Source organism: Ictalurus furcatus, chromosome 8, assembly GCF_023375685.1.
Source record: "Ictalurus furcatus strain D&B chromosome 8, Billie_1.0, whole genome shotgun sequence".
Taxonomy (NCBI): domain Eukaryota; kingdom Metazoa; phylum Chordata; class Actinopteri; order Siluriformes; family Ictaluridae; genus Ictalurus; species Ictalurus furcatus.
In genome coordinates, this window is record NC_071262.1 from 17,105,753 (window position 1) to 17,128,853 (window position 23,101).

Consider the following 23,101-nt stretch of genomic DNA (forward strand, 5'->3'; position numbering starts at 1 on the left):
TCATGAGCATCTGAGTTATCAGTGAAAACGAAAAACCCACAATGGTGTCTAGTATGAACATAAATCAACTTCCTTCAAACTGTTTACCCATCTATGTGCATCTGAATCTAAGAAGGAAACAATATTTGAAGCATCAGAAATTAAGTCTGTGAAATTCCCAGTATAAAGGAAAAGTGTCTCTTGGGTGTTATTCTGTATTAATATTGTGACCTTGGATAAACTCTTTGTTTTTGTGTCCTCTGTACAGATTTCTTAGAAAGTGACCTGTTAGATTTGTTGTTGTGGAGACTCCCAGGAACTTTACGGTAAAGACCAGGAACATATCACTTCATGGAAAATAAAAAGCAACACTGGTGAGGAAAAACTCCATGTTATATTAGACTAATTTATGGAGAAACCTCAGGAGACCTGGCCTTTTGGGGAGCTGTCCTCCTCAGCTGGCACTGAGCACTCTAGTTAAACAAGGACTATAACTGGGCTTGTGCGATATAACAATATTAATGTAACCACAATATCCAGTGGCCACTTCAGAGGAGAGTCAAATGCAGCATTACAGACACTTTCTGAAAGCTGCATCCCCTTCCTCCATCTCCGTACTCTCAACTCGCACTAAACGGTCTCCCACCACAGTACATAAGCAACTTTCGGTCTTCTATGATCCACCACGTCTACTTAGATCAAAAGGTGCAGGCTATTTGTTGGTATCTTGAATAGTGAAGGCTACAGTAGGGGGAATTGCTTTCTCTTACAAAGCCCCACATTTATGGAACAGCCTTCCAGTTAGTGTTCGGGACTCAGACACAGTCACTTTATTTAAGTCCAGGCTGAAAACATATTTGTTTCCTCAAGCTTACCATGAATAGACTTTCTTTTAAGCAAAGTACACAGTCTTATCCATCACGGGATAGTAAGCATACCTAATAATCTCTCCCTCTCTTTTCCACTGTGAGGGAAATTATTCATTTTTACTTTGTAATAATTTTGTTTCTGTTCATGTTCATCTGAGGATAATGCCTAAGAAGGCCATGTCATGTCACTGAGATCAGTACAGAATGTTTATCTGCTTACAGAGTCTCAAACATGTTCTTCTGTTCAAGATTCATCTGCACATCTTCTAAGACCCTAAAACAAAGCTTGTTTGAACTGCCTCAAACTGCTTCTTATCGGTACACAGAAGTGTCATGCTCTGCGTTTCATATATATAGTAGTGGTTCAGCACAAGCGCTTTAGAGCGCTCTCATTATTCTATCCTGCTTTATTCTATTCTGTATTAACCATCTTTCTGTAATAAACCTTTTTTTTTACCTTCAGAGGACGAGTCTGCGAGTGTTGTCTAATTTCCATGACACCTCCCTCTCTCCTTCTGTCTCCATCCTGCTGCCCTACCTTTGGATGGAGCTCTCATCAACTAGAGGCTACAGCCTGGAGATTTCTTAGGATGGTACTGCTTGAAGTATATATATATATATATATATATATATATATAAATATATATATATATATATATATATATGAGAGAGAGAGAGAGAGAGAGATATAGTGGTTTGAATGTCAGAAACCAACCAGACCCTCTAACTGTACAAAAAGAATCTAACTATCCTACAAGAAAAGAAAACAAAAATACATTTTCTTCCCTCAGTCCCTAGCTAACCCAAAACCAGGAAAAAAACGAACCAACATGAATGACGCTGACTTCCTACTAACCACTATTACCAGTGCACTTTTTTACGAAGGTGAATTTTAGTGTGTGTAAGTTAACAAAAATAATATTATATACATATATCTATACATATATATATATACACAAGTGTACCACTCGATTCTTAAAGAGACAGAGCATAAACAAAGTCAATAACAAGCAGAAGGTCATACACAGGTGAAATCAACATACGTAAAGCGCTCCTAACACACAAAGCAACGGCAATGATCTGCCACGGGATGGAGACTGACAAGGCTTAAGTACACCTCCGGAAACGTGTAGCCAACCAATGCTATTGCACAAGGCCGGAGCAGGCGTGGACAAGATGTGATCATCCAGTGGCAAACCGGAACATCTTTTTCTGAAAGACCTTTTCATCTGTTTCCATAGTGTGTCACTTCTGCATATGGTTTAGGAACGGGAACCCAAGTACCCCAGAGTGCAGACTGGACGATGGAGCGGGGCGACACGTTGGGGTGTTTATTGGTTTATGATAAGCTGAACATATTGGTGTAGAGAAGTGTGACGCTTTCACAGTTTAGGATGCGGAAGTAGACAACAGACGAATGTGTATAAACAGACTTGTGTATAAATTTTTAGTTTTTGCCTTCACTGTTGCGTTTCTACAACATTCCATGGAAGTAGAAATACAAAGAGTGGTGGATTACCACAAACAGAGTCAAAATAAATGGTCTACTTTACAATTACTCCCTTAAAAGCTGTATTACACACTACCTCCGCATTACTCACTGTGTTTTGTAAGTTAGTGACACGGTAATATAGTGCTAAGTATGGTTGTGTACATATATGTTAAAATGTATATGTTCACACACACACAAATTTATTTATTTATTTATTTGTGTGTGTGTGCGAAGCAAACTATAGCAGACATGTCACCAGTCACCATATAGTAACCATGACAGTTAGCCCTTACGAAAATTAACCATGGTTTTACTACAAATAAAACAAAATAAAAAATACATGGTTACTGTAATTAAACCATGTTAACCACAAATTAACCATGGTTTTGCTACAAAAACCATAGTTTAACTATGGTATTTGTGTGGTTACATAAATGGTAATCAATACATCAAAAAATATGGTTTTACTATAATAAAGCCATGGTTAATTTTTGTAAGGGAGGATCTATCCTGAATTTATGTAGTTACCCCTTCTATGTTAAAACTATATTAAACATAATACATTTAATCATTGCCTCTTTAAACATTTTCTTTCTAAAATCATTGGTTATTGAAATATTGCACAGAATTTTCACAACTAAATTTAAACAACTAAAAGCAGAGTGGAATTTATGCAAACCTTAAAGAACCATAGATAAATGTAAATGAGTGAAACCTGCTTTTGTCATACACGTTTGCCATACCTTTTAATTAGAATACTATACACTGCAAAGTTTAAAAAGTTAAAAGTTTAAAGTTATATTAATTATTAAAACGAGTTCACCTCTCTCTTCCCCTTCTGCACAAATTTTATGAATTTAACACAGCAATGCATTTCCTGCAGCAAAAAAACAGTCCTGGGAGTAAAATCCTGTGCATAGATCTTCAGAGTAAGCCCAGCAGTTCTGCCTCCTCCCCTATACCCTGGTGGATAGGATGGTGCATGCCTTCCATCCAGTAACTGTGATGAGCTTTATTTCTAATCAGAATAAAGCAAAGTCAAACAATAAATGCAGTTTTGACCACCTTTAATGTGGTGTGACAGCAGAGGTGGGTAGAATATACAAAAACTATACCCAAGTAAAAGTACAAGTTCTTTTCCAAAATATTTTTATTGAGAAAGAAAACATACTTCCTGTCACATAACAACAATACCATTCTCATTTTTGTTATACAAATACATGTATGTATTTACATATAGACATATACACACATACATACACAGAGTAGAAAAGAAAAACTAAATTAAAGAGTTCAATCAACTAAACAAACCCCACCACCCACCCACTGTGTGCACCAAAACCATCTATGGTGTTTATTGCCAAAAAGCTCCATTTTGGTTTCGTCTGACCATAGAACCCGATCCCATTTGAAGTTCCAGTAGTGTCTGGCAAACTGAACACACCAGAGTGTTTCTGGTTGAAAGTAGAGGCTTTTTTCTTGAAACCCTTCCAAACAACTTGTGGTGATGTAGGTGACTTCAGATTGTAATTTTGAGAATTTCTGTCCCCAAGACGCAACTGATTTCTGCAATTCTCCAGCTGTGATCCTTGGAGATTTTTTGGCCACTCGAACCATCCTCTTCACAGTGCATTGAGGAAATATAGATTCATGTAATCTTCTAGGTTGATTCATAACATTTCCAGTTGACTGGAACTTCTTAATTATTGCCCTGATAGTGGAAATGGGTATTTTCAATGCTTGTGCTATTTTCTTATAGCCACTTCCCATTTTGTGAAGCTCAACAACCTTTTTCCGCACATGACAGCTATATTCTTTGGTCTTACCCATTGTTATGAATGACTAAGGGAATTTGGCCTATGTGTTACCTCATATTTATGCCCATGTGAAACAGGAAGTCATGGTTGACCAATTTCCTGTTCCTAGTCACCCAGGTGTAAACCTGTATTATGTTTGCAATTGTTTAATATCCATGAGAGCAGAGTATTTTTGTGAAATGTTTTAAAATGTTTGTGAAATGTTTTAACAAAACCTCAAAAGGTTAACCAAGAAAGACAATTTTTCACAGCTTTCTTTGCTCATATTTACCAAGGGTACCAATATTAGTGGAGGGCACTGTATGTAAATTACTGGGCTGAGGGCAGATCATTGACTAGCTAGGCAGAGTAATTAAAAGATTCCTAGTATAAACAATGTAATCATTACATCTCATAACATCATTACCTTATGATGTCAAACAAGTAATTAATGATTTGGTTAGAGATACTGCTTCAATATTTTATAAATATGGAAAATGTTGGTGAATTGTGCTGTGTCCTATTTGTAATATAAATTGAGAAGTGCGGTGTGCTATATATTTGAAAAAGTACAAAAGCTTTACTTGCAAACCTGCAAGCTTTGTATCTGCCGAACTGTATCTAACATTTGGCCCTGTTGTATGTGGGAATACACAGCAGGAAATAAATAAACCTGGATCAACACTCGACAATTAATCAGATGTTTAATACACACAGTGCTATCACTCCAAATTCAGTTGTATGTGCATAAAATACATAACAAGTAATGATAATGAACAGTGATGTCATAAAAGAATACATAAAACGTGATGTATTTCATGTAAACAAAAACATGTGTATGGCTCATTACACCAAACTATGTAAACAACTCTCAGCAGGCATTCAGTGTTTCTTACAGTTTTATATTTGGGCACACTCAGCAGTTTCTCTCTACTAACATAATATAATGGAACCACATTTTAAAGTGTATTTTGTTACTGATGGAAACTGGAAGTGGAAACTTAATGTAAATGACCATACAATTTTGGTGATCTGATTTGACCCGCTTTTTTCCCCCTCATTATCCTTTTCAACTTTCTTTTTATTTGTATCAATCTTATAACAGTTCCTATCTTCCTACTGGACTTATCTGTAGCCTGTCTGTTTTGTGTTATTCTAAATAAGTAACCCCATTACATATCCCCAAAATTGAATACAAATCGCCAATATTTAACAATTGTGATATAAAATCAAACTATGCGATAATCCTGGGTCTTTTGAAATCAAGATATACATCTTAAAAACTACAATAATTAGCATGTCGTCTGTGCACGCAGTTGTGGCCTGTCCTGAAACAGTACAGCACAGTTCTTGGCTCTCATACTTGAAGAGCACAGTTAATCGAAACTACTCAGCCAGATGTTTAGAATGCAGCTGGATTTGACAGGCCTTCAGCAGAACCGAATCTTTCTGAGGCACTTGTTAAATTGCAAATTCAGAGCACTGTGACTCATCCAAGATGGCACACACTTATCAGGACCGAATTCTGCAGCCGTCACACCTCAGAGCCGTCGCTGCCTTCAAAACCACTCCTCAATATAACCGGCTGCATGCTGGCAGAAACTGTTAGTCCCTCCTTTTCTGATCTCGTTCTCACTTCCTTTTCTGGTCTCTTCTGCGATCGAAGCAATAGGACAAGCATCGCCACGATGAGGCTGAAGAGCAGCAGTCCAACTGAGACTGTTGACCCCAACTGTTGCCATCACCGCCTCTTCCTTACTGCCACGATTGGCTATTTCGTGCTGTATGAGGTGTTCAGCAGAAACCTCACCAGCCTGCACTGCCTGCTGGCGCTCCAGAACGATGTGCATGATGTTGGTGCCTCAATTGTGTTCAGCACTGATCATTTCAGCGATAGCAGGTGCGTCCTGGTTTGAGCACCTAGCACAGGTGTTGTGCGACACAAACGAATGGTACTCCACGCTTCTTTTGCCAATGCCACGGTTTGCATTGCCTCTGGAGTGCACAGTGTAAATGGTGTGGATGTACCACTCATACATTTACCAACAAAACCTGTCTTTGCATTAGGGTACCAGCAACTATAATATATCTACCATTCACATCAGCAATAATGTTAGTGGACGAAAACTGTGCCCTTTTGCCAATTAAAATAGTGACCCCTCCGCCTTCGAATTAAAGTTCGAGTGGAAGACTTGACTCACCCAAGGGCAGTGTAACCTATGATGATCTTTAATACGTAGGTGAGTCTCCTGTAAAAATATTATATCAGAGTTTAAACGTTTCAAATGTGTAAAAACCTTAGATCTCTTGACAGGATTACCCATACCTCTGACATTCCAACTAATAAATCTTAGAGGTGTGCCTGTCCCACCTGTGCTGGGATCCATATTACTATTAACCATTTAAATAAAGTAAACCACAGGGATACAAATAGCCAATTAGAGCCGAAGTGGGACACCCTCCCCCCAACAAACCCCTAAAACACACACACACACCCAAAGTCTCCATATAACAAAAGAACAAAGGAGACAGCAGTGTTTCCCACAGTAACCAAAAGTTGTCCACAAAGTGAAAACAATTCGGAGAGTAAGCCGAACTAACCAAAAAAGTTACCAAAAAAAAGTCTCAGTAAGAGAAAAGGCTCCTACTGACTTCAAGTCTGAAAAACAGTCTGCGCTCAATAACAAATATAATCTTTTAAAGACTTGTTACAAATTAGACGAAACAGTGTAGCATGTAAGGCAGAGAAAAAAATACTAACATAATTTAAACAGAAACTCTAACCTAGTCAGAGCATCAAAACAGAGAACCACATTATTTCAGAGGTAGATTTAAGGAGGGCGAAAAAGACGCCGCTGTCGTAGGTGATGCAGCGCACCCAGATGTCGAGAATTTGACATAGTCCCTCGCTTCCTCCACTGAAACAAAGTCCTCCTGAACACTGTTATAAGTAATGCGAAGCCGAGCCGAGCACCCTCAATGCCACGAAGTTGATGCCTAACCTCGTTAAACGCGGCCCGAGCCCGGGCTATCTTGGCTGTGTGGTCCGGGAAGACTAAAATGGTCAAATCCCTCACTTTCATCCGTTGGAGCTCTCTCACACGGCGTAAAATGTCAACACAGTCACTGTGATAGTGGAATCTGCACACAATAGCTCGTGGTCGTTCACCAGGCTTGGGCTTAGGCTGAAGGGTCCGGTCCAAAACCGGCTCCTTCTCCAGACCAAACGCCTCCTTCAGCAAGGCCGCTACAGCAGCAGTTGTACAGGTGTCAGGCCCCTCTGGAACTCCCACTATCCGAATGTTATTGCGCCATGACGTAGACTCCAAGTCCTCATATTTATTCTCTAACTTGGTTACGGTCGCAGTGAGAGACTCAATAGTAGTCTTTATCTGAGCTATAGCATCGGTGCAACCAGAGAGAGCGTGCTCCATTTCCACAACAGTACCTTTCAGTGTTGATATGGTAGCATCGGTAGCAACTTTATCACTAACCAGCTGTGTCTTCATGGCTTGCAGGTCAAGCTTGATAGTAGACAGTGCATCCCCAAGAGTCTCCTGGAGTTCCTTTTTAAAAATATCGGCGATGTCCTTCCTCAGCGAAGCCAGCAACTCGAGCCTGAGGGCGGCAAAGTCCGGGTCAACGCGCAGCAAGGCGGATTCAGGGGAAGGTGATTCGCTCGCAGTGTGTACACTAGGCCTCAGTTGTGTCTGAATAGTACCATGAGCTTTCGTGTTTTTTCCAGACGTTTTAACATAATACAAAGTTAAACGTGCAAACAAAAAACAGTAGAATAAGTCAAAATCTATTGTATGACTGAAAAGCGCAAGTTAATTACAATTTTAACCGAAATCAGCAGGAGCCTCCAACTTTGCGTCTTACTCCATCGGCAGCCCAAAAGTACAAGTTCTTATAGAAATAATTGCTCAAGTAAAAGTAATAATCTTTATAGTTATTGGAGTGAGAGCAAAAAAGTATCTGATGAAAAAAGAAGAAATAGGATTTTTTTTTCCACTTAAGAAAAATGTACATGTACCTAAAATATTTACAAATGACTCAATATCACATTTTATTGTGCAGGACCATATACTATTAAACTATGGTATTTTCTGACACTGTTATTGTACCGTGAAAATCATGTACCATTGCAACCCTAAGAAGTATAAGTTTACAAGTTAGTTACCTGTAGAACTCTTCACATTTCCACTCTGAAATTCTGATTCAGCTGTAACTGTTGGCTTGTTCCCATCATTCATCAGGTTTTCAGTTTCCATGTTTGGAAGAGACCCTTAAAGCAATCAAAGTATTACCAGATGGAACAGCTCACTCTACATGCAGAGGATTATACCAAACAAATGTGTGATATTTTGTTTTTGTTGTTGTCAAGATGTCTGACCTCTGTTTGAAGAAGCGAGCGTTGACGATGTGGGATCTTGTCTTTTTGCTTTGTCACAAATCCTCTGCACTTTCAATGCAGGGCTCTCTTGAATGCAGGACTCCGCTCCAAACCTCTTTGCTACTGAGTCGTAGACGCTGTACTCCTGTTGTATGCTCAAACCCACTAATCAATCAACAATTGTCATAAAAATCAAGAAATTATCAGTTGATTTGAACATTGTCAATTCAGTGATTTATTGTTCTCAACCTCAAATCAAAATATTTAAACATAGCTTTAAGACAATGAGAGATATTGCTATTATCCAACAGAACTAGTTCTTTAGGATTCAAGTTACCTGTGTCTTTATTCATGACATTCTCAATATGCATGTCTGATGTAGTGACTGAAGTAACTCCTGCTTCACCGACATCACAAGGCTCAGGGTGGCTTAATATGCGAGTCATTAATTGTGAAATATTAATAATGGTGTTGTCTGTGAAAGTCTGTGGGTATCATAAGTTGCCTGTGAAAGTCTGTGGGTATCTGGGAATTTTTCTTTATGCAATTTTGTCAGCTGTTGAAAACTTTGGTGTTTTATGTGTGTACTTCTCTGCAAATAGACTGGTTGTCCTGATGTGATGAGGCCAAAGAATGTGCAGTTATTCTCATACTCACACATCCATGGAGAATTGGGCAGCAAAAGTAAGAAGTTGAATACTGACGTTGCAGTCTCAAACAAGCTTCATGATGTTACCAAACAAGACTTGGACAGGAAGTAAGCACAGGAGTAAAGTCTTTATTTACACTTAAGTCAACGTACGAGGAGGCAGGAAACAAGGTCTAAACATAAGTTTACAGCTGAAACAAGAAACATGAACTTAAACAGGGCATGGAAACACTACCAGTTTTAACTAACTGAAACGTCTCTCTTTTACCTATACATGAGGCATGAAACTCAAAACGTAGAACAAGATTAACAATGATATAACACTAGTTTAACTATGGCATGAACACTCCTTTAACTCTAGCATGAAACGCTCATTTAACTATGGCATGACACACTCGTTTAACTAGAGCATGAAACTAGGTACAGGAAACTAGACAGCACATGGGCACATTACCACCTGGCACCATTATACATTCCGTCTTGGCGCCATTAGTCTCTAATACTGCCCAATGTGCGTAGCAACACGAAGGGTTTAAATAACCAGTCCCAATTACCTTAATTGTTGACAGCTGGTAACATTTCAAAGCACACCCTCGCACCTCCGCCAATAACTGAATAGGGCGGGGACAGAACAGAAACCAAAATAAGTGCACATGTCCATTGTAAACAAAGTCTTAGCGTCCATGCGCACTTCAAGCACGTGCACGCGCTTTCCAGCTGATCGCGCACGTTGTCGCCGCAGCGCCATCTGCCAGCGAGATCGTCACACATGAATTACTCTTTGTGTCTTTTTTTGTGTTTTTACATTTGCAGCCCGGAGACCTGCTGTGGAGAGGAAATAGAATAATCAAGCCGAAGTTCAAACATTCAAGCAGATGTTTCTCTATGATATGCTATGTAAAAAATATTGTTCATCCTACATCTGGGGATAAGATATAAAAACCTTGAGATTTTTTTTAAGTTCCAGTAATCAGTTATCAAACTGTAAATATGGTGAGATGCTAAGTGTTTGTGTATTATGCTGTGCTTTGTAATTTGTGTAGCTATATAACACTAGACAAATGCTATGACAAAAACCACAGCAAGTTGTGTTAAAGTATAAGGGCAAGCTTCTAGCAATGTTATGTTTATAATTGGGCTGGGATACAATGTTATAAGGGTTATGATGTCATGAATTTGTAAACTGTTATGAAAACCCTCAATGAAGTTAGCACCTATAGTAATGTGCTGCTATACTATTGATATGTGTTCTGATTAAATACCTTTCTAAGGTGTTCCTTGGAGCAGTCGGTACAGAGCAAGGCTGAACTGTCTGGTGCGGATCTGTTGAAAAGAAATTTATGGTACAGAGTGAGGAAAGAATGACAAAAGAATTTAAATTACAATTTCATATAATAGAGAAGGTAATTAAGCCATTTGGCCCTCTTCATGGGACCCAATATCCTACAGTTTCATATGGAAGGAAAAAAAATAATGGTAGGATAGTTGTGGTAAGAACAGAGAGAGTCAGCACTAAACACAATGGCTGGAGTAACTGCCCTTTCATAATTAGTACAGAGTTTTATACTACCTCAGGACCGTAGATGGCCTGGTATGGTGTGGCGAATCAAAGTTTTCCACATACTCAGACACCCACTGAGACCCGCTATAGCAATGAGAAAGAGAGTGAGAGTTAAAGAAATCAGGTTAATCTGGGCATAAGGTATTCAAACAATAACCCAAGGTTCACTACTGATAAATTAATAATGACAACTTAAAGATGACTCAGTTAGTGTTTTTTTTTTTCTTTCTATATAGTTACCATGGTGTGTTGATGAACTGATGAGCCTTTATACACTCTAGACTCTCCGGCAGGCCTGCCAAAAATCTTCGTCCTTCAAGGAAAACAACCAAATCAACACATAGTATGTATTAGAAACACAACAACTGTGAGTAGACTGTCCAATAGAACAAAGTTTAAGCACTTGTAGTGCCATATACATTTAATATATTGCCAGCTGGTAGTGTCTTGCATAAGTATTTCGCCCATTTGAAAGTTTCCACATATTACAGTGTTACAACCTGGAATGAAAATGGACCTAAGTGGGATTATATGTAGTGAACATAAAACATATTCCATAATATTGAAGAAAAAACATGAAAAGGGGGTGAATGCTTATGCAAGGCACTGTAGATTGTTTTAACAGTGCTGTATGACTTCAGAAATTGGTTTAGATGCTGACTGCAATTGCTTCAGTATGTTCAGTGGATGATAAACGGTTTAAAATGAGCAGTGGTGTGAGACCTACCTCTTCTGGGGACAGTGGGTGGAGCAGGAGCCCGGAGCTCCATCTGAGCATTTCCAGAAGTGTTACTCTTCTGTACTTCAAGCTGCTCTAGGAGCTCCTTTCTTTTTCCTGTAAAACCATAGAAAAATAAACATCAGACAAGATTTTTTATATTCTTTCCAACTGCTATTCCATTTCTCTTTACTACTCGTTACTCAGAGATTTTATGAAGGGAATTGCACACATTGTGTTGTTTAGCCACGAAACTGAGTTCAGCATGATAAACATAGATAAACTTGCACTGAATGGCAAAATAAGCAAACAATAGAATTCATTTTGATTTCGTTCAAATACATTTAAGACTTTAAGACTATTTAAACAGTCTAAACAGAACAAAGACTGGAAACTTCTTTTTCCAAATTAATCAGCACACTAATAAAGGATCAGTATATTTCCCTATTGTAGCATCAGAGATACAGACATACCAGATGTCTGTATCATTCATTATTATTCACAACAACCTAACATCTCTCTTAAAGTGACTCATGGTTATTATCTGCATTGTTTTCTAATCAAAATTAGATTAATTCATCAACTGTTGTAATGAGTCTAACATGTCATGTGGCTTTATCTAATAGGTGCCTGATGGAGTTTCTATTAAAATGTTTTTAATTGACAGGTCAGAGTAACAATTTTGATAGTGTGAAATACCAGCTTTTCTGTTAAAATTAGTATTTACACACCAGGTAGAGCTTTTCTGGAAGCTATAGGAGGAGGATCCTGAAGAGTGGATGCCTGTGGACAGTGGCGTGCGGTAGATTTCACCAGAGGTGGCAGTAAGCACTGATGGTTCTGTGAGGGAAGAAAACACAAGAAAATTATTCATCCTTCTTAATTTGATCAGTTTAATCAACACAAGGTAATGTGGCTGTAAAAGTGGTCCTTTACAGCCCACCTGGGGTACCCATTATTTTAAAAATAGATATGAAAAAAAGTGCACTTTGCCTGGGACATAAAACTTTTGCCAAATATTAATAGTCACAGGAGGTCCTTTTTGGTTTAAAAAACAAAACAGAAACTGCAGTTTACAACACTAAACTAGATTACTAATGTAACTAATGTCAGAAGGTCACAAAGAAGTTACCATCATGAAGAATTCATACATGTCTAGATCATATCTCCATAGTCTACAGTTCTACCTTCAACTGTATAGTTGCTAAACTGCTATTGCAATCTGCTCTGTTTTTACATTTGTTTAGACATAAACTGTCATATTTAATTATAATCAAACTTTGGTTTCCAGTCTTTATATGTTCTAAAGACTACATTAAAGTACATCTAGATAAGAAAATGATTTCTTGACAGTACTTTGCTCTGGTGTTTGTCTGACTATTTCAGTAAAGTGACAAGTTATGATGCTTTTTTTTTTTTTACAATCAGCATCAGCAAACCCAGAAGATTTGTAAGATTTGTTCAGACTGCGATAAGACCATTGCTATTTTCTTCATCAGATAAAGTGTACATACCTCATTGACTGCAGACCTGGCTGGGTTGAGAGGAGGCAGTGGCGTGTACTTGTTCAGCTGCAATTATAAATGCCCAGTTAAAAGTGTGCATGTAAATCATAGCAAATAAAACCAAGCTGCATTATTATTTTAACTGTACTGCACTGCAAATTAAATCATGGGCATTTCCAGATATTAATTTTGCTAGTCGTCATGTTCCACTAGGGATGCCAACTTCAATGAAGGGAAGAGAAATAAAAAGAAAAAAAAGAAGAAGAAGAAGAAGAAGAAGAAGAACACCCCCACTAGAAATTTTTATGCCTATCTTACTGGGTGGTGGAGGAATTATGTTTTTGAGTAGTCCATGTGTTTGTCCATGGTTTGCCAAGCTTGGCATCAAACCCACTGAAAACCTTTGGGATGAACTGGAACGCTGAGTACACCTCAGGCCTCCTCACCTGACATCAGTCCCTGACCTCATTAATGCTCTTGTGGCTGAATAAACACAATTCCCCACAACCAAAATCTAGTGGAAAGTCTTCCTAGAAGCACACATGGGTGTGATGGCCAGGTGTCCACATACTTTTGGCCATATAGTTTAATAGTTAGCCTGCTGTTAGATAACTTCTTAGCAAACCTGATTACTGGTTTACACTATATTATATTTAGCCTAATATTATATAACTTGACAGTGTCTCTGTTACTAGCTTGCCTAAAGCAGTGGTCACCAACCCTCTTCCTTGAGATGTACCTTCCTGCAAGTTTCATCTTCAACCAAATTCTAACACACCTGTTTTAACTGACCAAGAAAGGCAATGGATCTTCAGGTAAAGTATTGGTGACCACTGGCCTAAAGCATGATTATTTTATGCCTATTTTTTTCCTATCAGTGGTATTCATTTTTAGGTACAGGTAACCCATCTCACATTAAGACCTATAACTGTGTACAAAAAAGGAGACAAATTGCAGCATTATATTTTTCAATACAGCACAACAGGCGTGGCAACCCTATGTCAGGTTTGTAAACATTAGCTCAACACTGTTGTATTTAAAAGTCAAAATGTAAAACTTTACAGAGTCTGTACAAAGTAAGGCTGAACTGTCCGGTGCGAATTTGTTGAAAAGAGATTTAAGGTACAGAGTGATGAAAGAATGACAAAAGTATTTAAATTACAATTTCATATAATAGAGAAGGTAATTAAGCCATTTGGCCCTCTTCATGGGACCCAATATCCTACAGTTTCATATGGAAGAAAAAAAATAATGGTAGGATAGTTGTGGTAAGAACAGAGAGAGTCAGCACTAAACACAACGGCTGGAGTAACTGCCCTTTCATAATTAGTACAGAGTTTTATACTACCTCAGGACCGTAGATGGCCTGGTATGCGGCTTGTTGATTCTTGTCTGCAGAATGAGGGTTAAGTATGCAGTGGTACTCCGGAGGTAAGTGGACAATTTGTGGCGAATCAAAGTTTCCCACATACTCAGACACCCACTGAGACCCGCTATAGCAATGAGAAAGAGAGTGAGAGTTAAAGAAATCAGGTTAATCTGTTAATAATGACAGCTTAAAGATGACTCAGTTAGTGTTTGTTTTTTTAATAGTTACCATGGTGTGTTGATGAGCTGATGAGCCTTTATATTCTCTAGACTCTCCGGCGGGCCTGCCAGAAATCTTCGTCCTTTAAGAAAACAACCAAATCAACACATAGTATGTATTAGAAACACAACAACTGTGATTAGACTGCCCAATAGAACAAAGTTTAAGCACTTGTAGTGCCATATACATTTAATACATTGCCAGCTGGCAGTGTCTTGCATAAGTATTTGGCCCCTTTGAAAGTTTCCACATTTTAAGGTGTTACAACCTAGAATGAAAATGGACCTAAGTGGGATTATATGTAGTGAACATAAAACATATTCCATAATATTAAAGTAAAAACATGGAAAAGGGGGTGAATGCTTATGCAAGGCACTGTAGATTATTTCAACAGTGCTGTATTACTTCAGAAATTGGTTTAGGTGCTGACTGCAATTGCTTCAGTATGTTCAGTGGATGATAAACTGTTAAAAATGAGCAGTGGTGTGAGACCTACCTCTTCTGGGGACAAGGGGCAGAGCAAAAGCCAAGCGCTTTGGGAGGCGCTCTACCTGAGCTTTTCCAGAAGTGTTACTCTTCTGTACTTCAAGCTGCTCTAGGAGCTCCTTTCTTTTTCCTGTAAAACCATAGAAAAATACACATCAGACAAGAGTTTTTATATTCCTTCCAACTGCTATTCCATTTCTCTTTACTACTCAGAGATTTTATGAAGGGAATTGCACACATTGTGTTGTTTAGCCATGAAACTGAGTTCAGCATGATAAACATAGATAAACTTAAATAAACAAACAATAGAATTCATTTTCAAATACATGTAAGATTTTAAGACTATTTAAACAGTCTAAACAGAACCAAGACTGGAAACTTCTTCCCAATTAATCAGCACACTAATAAAGGATCAGTTAATTTCCTTATTGTAGTATCGGAGAAATATACCAGATGTCTGTATCATTCATTATTATTCACAACAACCTAACATCTCTCTTAAAGTGACTCGTGTTTATTATCTGCATTGTTTTCATATCAAAATTAGATTAATTCATCAACCGTTCTAATGAGACTAACATGTCATGTGGCTTTATCTTATAGGTGCCTGATGTCTGAGTTTCTGTTAAAATGTTTTTAATTGACAGGTCAGATTAACAATTTTGATAGTGTGAAATAGCTTTTCTGTTAAAATTAGTATTTACACACCAGGTAGAGTTTTTCTGGAAGAGCTCTGAAGAGTGGATGCCTGTGGACAGCGGAGTGCGTTAGCTTTCACCCGAGGTGGCAGTAAACCCTGATCTGTCTGTGAGGGAAGAAAACACAAGAAGGATAAATAAATTGATCAGTTTAATCAACACAAGGTAATGTGGCTGTATAAGTGGTTGTTTACAGCCCCTGGACTACCTGGGGTACCCATTATTTAAAAAATAGATATGTAAGAAAAAAAAAAAAAGCGCACTTTACTAATATTTGGCAAACCTTTTATGTACCAGGCAGTCACAGGAGGTCCTTTTTTGGTTTAATTATAATCAAACATGGGTTTCTAGTCTGTACATGTTCTAAAGACCACACTAAAATACCTCAAATAAGAATATGATTTCTTGACAGTACTTTGTTCTGGTGTTTGTTTGACTATTTCAGTAAAGTGACCAGTTATGATGCCTTAAATGGTCAGGTGGGCACGATTATGTTTGGAGCTAAAATCTTCAGGAAGGTAGATCTCCAGAAACAGTGTAAAGGCCACTGGCCTAAAGCATGATTATTTTATGGCTATTTTTTTCCTATCAGTGGTATTCATTTTTAGGTACAGGTAACCCATCTCACATTAAGACCTATAACTGTGTACAAAAAAAAGGAGACAAATTGCATCATTATATTTTTCAATACAGCACAACAGGCATGGCAACCCTATGTCAGGTTTGTAAACATTTGCTCAACACTGTTGTATTTAAAAGTCAAAATGTGAAACTTTACAGAGTCTGTACAGAGTAAGGTTGAAATGTGTGGTGCAGATCTGTTGAAAAGAGATTTAAGGTACAGAGTGATGAAAGAATGACTACAAGTATTTAAACTACAATTTCATATATAGAGAGAATGTAATTAATCCAGTTGGCCCTCTTCTAAAACTTTACCTTCGCTGTCTTCAAGCTAGAAGTCATTTTCTTTGAAAATGTGTTCCTGTAAAACACATCTGTTACACAGCACAGTTTAAGTGTTGTCTGCATGTAAGAGTTTAACGTCTTAAATCCGAGTAGTTGTCCTGGCTTTGAGATGTCATGCACACACTATTCCAATTCCAATTCCAATTCTAAATTCTAATTTTGAAATAAAATGGCAGCCTTTTGTGAGACGTTAAGATTCCGAGCACTCAGTGCTGAGTGTTGACTAAATAATTAGGGTCCTGTTTAACATTGTCTATAAAGCTTTTTAAATGACAAATTATGTATTAGTTATAAATAAACATGAGCACGGGCCACTGTCTGCCTGCATACCGGCTACATACATTCCTTCAATAAATACAAATACTTTACTAGATCATCTGCCCTCATCCTACTTGACCTCTCTGCTGCTTTCGACAATGTGAACCATCAGATCCTCCTGTCAACTCTCTCCAGCCTGGGAATCACTGGAACGGTTCTGCACTGGGTAGAATCCTATCTCTCTGACAGATCCTTCAAGGTATCATGGAGGGGAGGTATTTCTGAAACTCAGCAACTCACAACTGGCATTCCACAGGGGTCAGTTCTGGGTCCACTGCTCTTTTCTATCTACACTACATCCCTAGGGCAGGTGATTGAGTCTCATGGCTTCTCATATCATCGCTATGCTGATGACACCCAGCTCTATTTGTCCTTCCAGCCTGACGATCCATCCGTCTCTGCACACATCTCTGCTTGCCTGTCGGACATCTCGGTCTGGATGAGGGAACATCATCTTAAGCTTAACCTGGCAAAATCTGAGCTTCTCGTCATCCCAGCCTGTCCCTCAATCATCCACAACCTCACTGTACAGCTCAGCTCACTCACACTCATGCCAACCAGGACAGCCAGGAACCTTGGAGTGATTCTTGATGACAGCTTGACCTTTACAGACCACATCTCAACAACTACAAGGTCCTGTAGGTTCATCCTGTACAACATCAAGAAAATCCGACCCTACCTCACCGAACAGGCTACGCAGATACTAGTCCAGGCTCTTGTTATCTCAAAACTGGACTACTGCAACTCACTGCTTTCAGGCCTCCCAGCCAGCTCCATCAACCCCTTCAGATGATTCAGAATGCTGCAGCGCGCCTCGTCTTCAACCAGCCCAAGAGAACCCATGTCACATCCCTCTTCATCTCCCTCCACTGGCTTCCTATAGCTGCCCGCATCAAATTCAAGGCCTTGGTGCTCACCTACAAGACCTTGTCTGGAACAGCACCCTCCTACCTCAACTCTCTCCTGAAGGCCTACGTTCCCTCTCGCAATCTGCAATCGATTAGCGATCGAAGTTTAGTAGTTCCCACTCAGCGTGGCGCAAGGTCCCTTTCCAGCACCTTCACACTAACTGTTCCTCAGTGGTGGAATGAACTTCCAATCTCAATCCAGACCACAGAATCTCTCACCATCTTCAAAAAAACAGCTAAAGACCCACCTCTTCCGTGAACACCTAACCAACTCATTAAAAAAAATTAAATAAATAAATAAATAAAAATAAAATAATTGCACTTACACCTCTACTCTGTGCACTTTGCTTCTTCTGGAACTCAATTAATGGATCTTGTATGGTAGCACTACTTGTATTGTTCTCTGCTTGATATATCGCTTTGCTTGTATTTTTCTCATTTGTAAGTCGCTTTGGATAAAAGTGTCTGCTAAGTGAATAAATGTAAATGTGATATGTGTAACGAGTCACTATCTAAACTGAACATTTGCTGTGCTGTTACATGGTCTGTGCACATTCCGTCTAAAGCATTTTAATTTTCTAAATTTGTTTAGTGTTCTAAACAAAACAACGAGACAAATGTCTTAGTCCACCTTTATGTCACAGTGCAGGAAAGTTAGTTTTATATTTAACATTCGTGAAAATGCCCATTACATTCTCTGTGCCTATCACATCCTCAAGCCAAACCAACTTGGAAGTGCATGAATGGGTTTTAATTACACAGCACAAAGCTGAATATTATAAATGGAGAATTTTTTCACATCAATTTTATTATCCCTATCAATCAATTAAACCATTTGACATTATGACATCACACCAAATGTGAAATGTTGTTAAAAATATCCCTTTCATGACACAAGGCTCTGTTTGTGGAATGTACATACTATATGTTTTAAAATAAATACTGTATAGTAGTGTAAATGTATATAATATTCTAATTCAATTAAACTCAATGACCCTTTGACCTAGAGGCCTCAAACCAACTGTAAAACACTCAGAATATTATGCATTATATAGCACAAGGCTTTTATGAGGCAGTAAATGTTCAGTACTTTTTTATACAGACTGAATTATCCGTATAAATCTATTAAACTCAATGACCATTTCACTTAGAGGGCTCAAAACCAATGGCAAAACAGTATTATTACAAAAAGACAGAAGATAGAAGACGGCTGACAAAAAAGGAGACATCATAGTTAAATGTTAAATTTCAAAATGACCTTTTTCAGTACTTCTGCTAAATAAACAAGAAAATAATGAAAGAACATCTGAAAGTACTATATTTTTTTTAATTAAAGTAAATATAAAATAGAAATAACTAGAAAAAGATAACAATTAAAAAAAAGCAAAACTCCAATAAATATATTTTAGGAGGAAAAAAATAAATGTCAGCACCTTTTTTCATATTCACAATTACTTGATTGTATTTATTTTATTTTTCTCCTCTTGTCCTGTTCTAGGATTTATTTCCTATGCTAATAAACAAGACAAAAATACCATGGAGATTGATTGTCTGGGATATTATAGGAATTCAGGCAACAGTCATGAAACCAGTGTTCACAGCTTTCACACTGAATCTGAAACAAACAAAATAGTTATAGAAAAACAAAAGACAATACTTAATACATGCAAAAACAGAATATTGCGCACTGTTAAATTGAAAGTCTAAGAATTTCAAAACTTCAATTGTACTTTAAAAATGATTAAATCAGTATCACAACAAATGTTTACTCCATAACAAGAGTGATACGAAGACCATTTACATTTACGGTAAGTAGTTTTTTCAGTAATCAAAATCAGATGCAGATAACACCGAGCAGGTGTTATAGAACACCTATGTTATCTATGTAATAAATATAGCTGCAGACAGCAATAAAGGAATCCAAGCAATAGCCCAAAAGAAATGTCCAATACTCAAAGCAGGTACCTCAGAGTTTTTCTGCAAAATAAAATTCACAAAAATACTCTGCTCTCATAGATATCAAACAATTGCAAACAAAACAGAGGTTTATCAAAACAAATATTTGTTACATATAGGTGTGCAACAATTATTGGAACCCTTATGAATTCATATGAGAAAAATATATTTGAAGTATATTCCCATTGATATTTTACGTTTGTTTACTACACCTGGTGACTAGGAACAGGAAATTGTTCAACCATGACTTCCTGTTTCACAGGGGTATAAATATGAGTAGGGACGATAAGCGATAAAAATCGATAACAATCAATAATTAAAACAATCGACAACGAAGGTCACTGTGGATAACCCTCGTCGGTGACGTCACTTCACAATGGTGAAAAACGCATTTCTTTGAATAAAACACATCTATAAAACAGCAGAGGGCACAGAGTGATCTGCTGCAGGAAAAGTGCATGATCCAGGTTGTCCAAAACATGAGAATGTTTCATATTTAGTGCTTCAAACAAACTCGTAAGTGTATTAACCTGGCTTGTCGTGTCAGATGCTGCGACAGATTCGTGTGCTGTTTAATGTGTTCCAGACATGTTTTCTTAAGAGCAGAAATTACATTTTTACCTTTATGTCCTTATCTGCAAATGTTAGAAATTCACGCCAGTATTTCCATTTTACATAAAGGCTCGTCCTGACAGCAAGTGAGCCTCCATTAAACTTCACTGAACGAGCGCAAGTCCACGTATGCGCGTCAAGCAAACAGCGCACAATAGAAAGCAAGCGCAATAACTGACTAAAATATTCATTTTGATCAAATATGTTGTTTGATGCTATATTTAGCTATATTTAGAAACAAAAGTAATTGTTTTTTTTATGAGAACACTAACTGTAATGGGGTTATAACTAGAGATGCTAAATTTATAATAACGATTATTCAGAGTGATATCGGCTGATATCATATCAGCTGACATACCGATAGTTCTGCCTTTTATGCCTTCTTTTAAATTAATAATAATATTGAACTTCCAGTGACCAGTATGAAGGAGTGTGAGAGCGATGACACTAAATTTAACACACCTGCTCCCCATTCACACCTGAGACCTTGTAACACTAACAAGTCACATGACACCGGGGAGGGAGAATGGCTAATTGGGCCCAATTTGGACATTTTCACTTAGGGGTGTGCTCACTTTTGTTGCCAGCGGCTTAGACATTAATGGCTGTGTGTTGAGTTATTTTGAGGGGACAGCAAATTTACACTGTTACACAAGCTGTACACTCACTACTTTACATTGTAGCAAAGTGGCATTTCTTCAGTGTTGTCACATGAAAAGATATAATCAAATATTTACAAAAATGTGAGGGGTGTACTCACTTTTGTGAGATACTGGGTGTGTGTGTGTATATATATATATATATATATATATATATATATATATATATATACATACATATATTCATACATACATATGTATATAATATACATACAGTATATGTATATATAATATATGCATATATATATGTATGTCTATTATATATATGTAAATGCTATTCATACACACACACACACACACACACACACACATATATATATATATATATATATATATATATATATATATATATGTGTGTGTATATATATATATATATATATATATATATATATATATATATATATATATATATATAAAATTATTTCATTAATAGAACATCTATTTTTTGAAGAAAACCATTCAATCCAGTATGGGTCAGCTTGACCCCCTTTATGCATTCGTGAAGTTTTTTTTTTGGTTCATGCGTTGTAGGGTTAAATATCAAAAATCTAAAAGGTGTGCATTATAGCTGACAACTAGTTGACCATTTCACAGTTGGTTATATGACTAAGTCATTCCCTTCAAATGCTAATGAAGTTAGAAACGTATTTAACAATGTCGTATGTAACTTTAGAGATGGTCCCTTAATTTCCGCATTCCTGCGAATATCGAACGCCCAACGTCAAACCAACTTTATTCCAGTATTTTACTAGGTAAGGAATGTCACAGTTTCTGACACGAATTAATTTGGAAGAATTTAGAAAGATATTATTTTTACAGTAAATAGGAACAGGAGGACACTGAAATGATCTTATGTATATCTCAAGGTGTAACACCTTACATTAATCATCATATTTAAACATATTCACGGAAATTTTATGTTACTGCTAATGGTTTGTGAACAGTTGAATAGCTGGAGTTTTCATATAGCGAGTCAACGTTTATATGAACATGATTAAAAACTCTGACTTTAGTACAACGAAAATCAGGGGAGAGCGCGAACGCAGTCCCCCACTACCACAAATTATGCAGTCGAGATTCCCACATTTGGGGAATTCGCAGGGGTCAGCACAACCGGAGTGCAATGGCTGAGCCTCGCCCTGGGTGAACCACCTTCATGATCATGGTATCTCCCCTGCCAGGTAAGTATGAATTACAGCGCCATCGGCTACCGACTGCACCACAGCACACACTGTTCACCATCATGGTGAAGAATATAGCGCTAAACATTACACAAACATCCAAGTGTAAAACACTACACAGTCTACACTAGACACAGTCTACAAGTATTGAAAACATGTCATGTTTTTATTACCCCTAAAGTCGTGTGGTCGTCTATTTTCTTAGTAACAAAACAGTATAATAGTTCCCATGATGCACTTCTTCTGAATATGTAAATGAGATCCGCTATGTTCAAGAAACGGCTTTTGTAATTGTAGCATGTACACTAAAATCACAACAGTCAGTCCAGGAGAAGCAGCGTGTTGCTACACGGTAAGCCAGGAAAGTCAGTAAAAATATTTTTTCAACAATTTTATTAAGGTTGTTTGAAAACCTCGCTACAGTTAGCCCCGCCCCCTTGGTGTGCAGGTCAGCCAGCGAGTTACGGCCAAAATAAAACGACGTCTCTACACGTATCTCACTTCCATTCATTTAATTACCAAATAAATAAAGAACTGAGGTAGAAAATCAGCTTTATTCAAGTGACCATATAACCACAGTCTATGAACAAAGAGCTGAACAAACTCGCATGAAGGCAGAAGTTTCTGTCCGACCGGCAATGAGAGTCTGGATATATAGTTCCGTCTGCCACAAATTATGATTGATGTGGTTAATAGATTATAAATAATAAATTGATACATTAGTAGTTTATATTAATATTACGACAAATTTGAGCCGTTGAATA

The 23,101-nt window shown here is 37.6% G+C and overlaps 1 protein-coding gene and 1 non-coding gene across 7 annotated transcripts; both read right to left on the minus strand.

The window, feature by feature from the left end:
- Positions 1-1,373: 1,373 nt before the first annotated feature.
- LOC128611752 (uncharacterized) lies at positions 1,374-16,900 on the minus strand. Of its 6 annotated transcripts, none has more exons than XR_008386622.1 (16): positions 16,674-16,900; positions 15,748-15,844; positions 15,050-15,169; positions 14,563-14,635; positions 14,314-14,458; positions 12,975-13,031; positions 12,192-12,300; positions 11,470-11,577; positions 10,983-11,055; positions 10,752-10,826; positions 10,444-10,504; positions 9,736-10,006; positions 8,870-9,277; positions 8,533-8,697; positions 8,320-8,424; positions 1,374-1,447 (listed from the first exon to the last, which is right to left on the minus strand). XR_008386622.1 is itself a non-coding variant. In XM_053631520.1 (12 exons), the coding sequence occupies exons 1-12, from the start codon at positions 16,764-16,766 to the stop codon at positions 9,983-9,985; spliced, it is 1,035 nt and encodes a 344-aa protein (XP_053487495.1). In that variant the 5' UTR covers positions 16,767-16,900; the 3' UTR covers positions 9,291-9,982. The 6 variants fall into 6 exon arrangements, 2 of the variants coding, with proteins under 2 accessions (XP_053487494.1, XP_053487495.1); XR_008386621.1 differs by lacking the exon at positions 1,374-1,447 and adding an exon at positions 4,824-7,754; XR_008386620.1 differs by lacking the exon at positions 1,374-1,447 and adding an exon at positions 4,824-7,863.
- Positions 16,901-22,181: 5,281 nt separating this feature from the next.
- Positions 22,182-22,345, minus strand: LOC128612109 (U1 spliceosomal RNA). Its single transcript, XR_008386676.1, has one exon. It is a non-coding gene; the product is annotated as a U1 spliceosomal RNA (small nuclear RNA).
- Positions 22,346-23,101: the final 756 nt, after the last annotated feature.

Coding starts and splice junctions, on each gene's coding strand:
- LOC128611752 (XM_053631519.1), bottom strand. CDS start 8,978: ATGACTCGCATATTAAGCCACCCTGAGCCTTGTGATGTCGGTGAAGCA. Junction 8,698..8,869: donor TGTCATGAATAAAGACACAG/GTAACTTGAATC, acceptor TTGATTGATTAG/TGGGTTTGAGCATACAACAG. Junction 8,425..8,532: donor GCTCGCTTCTTCAAACAGAG/GTCAGACATCTT, acceptor GATTGCTTTAAG/GGTCTCTTCCAAACATGGAA.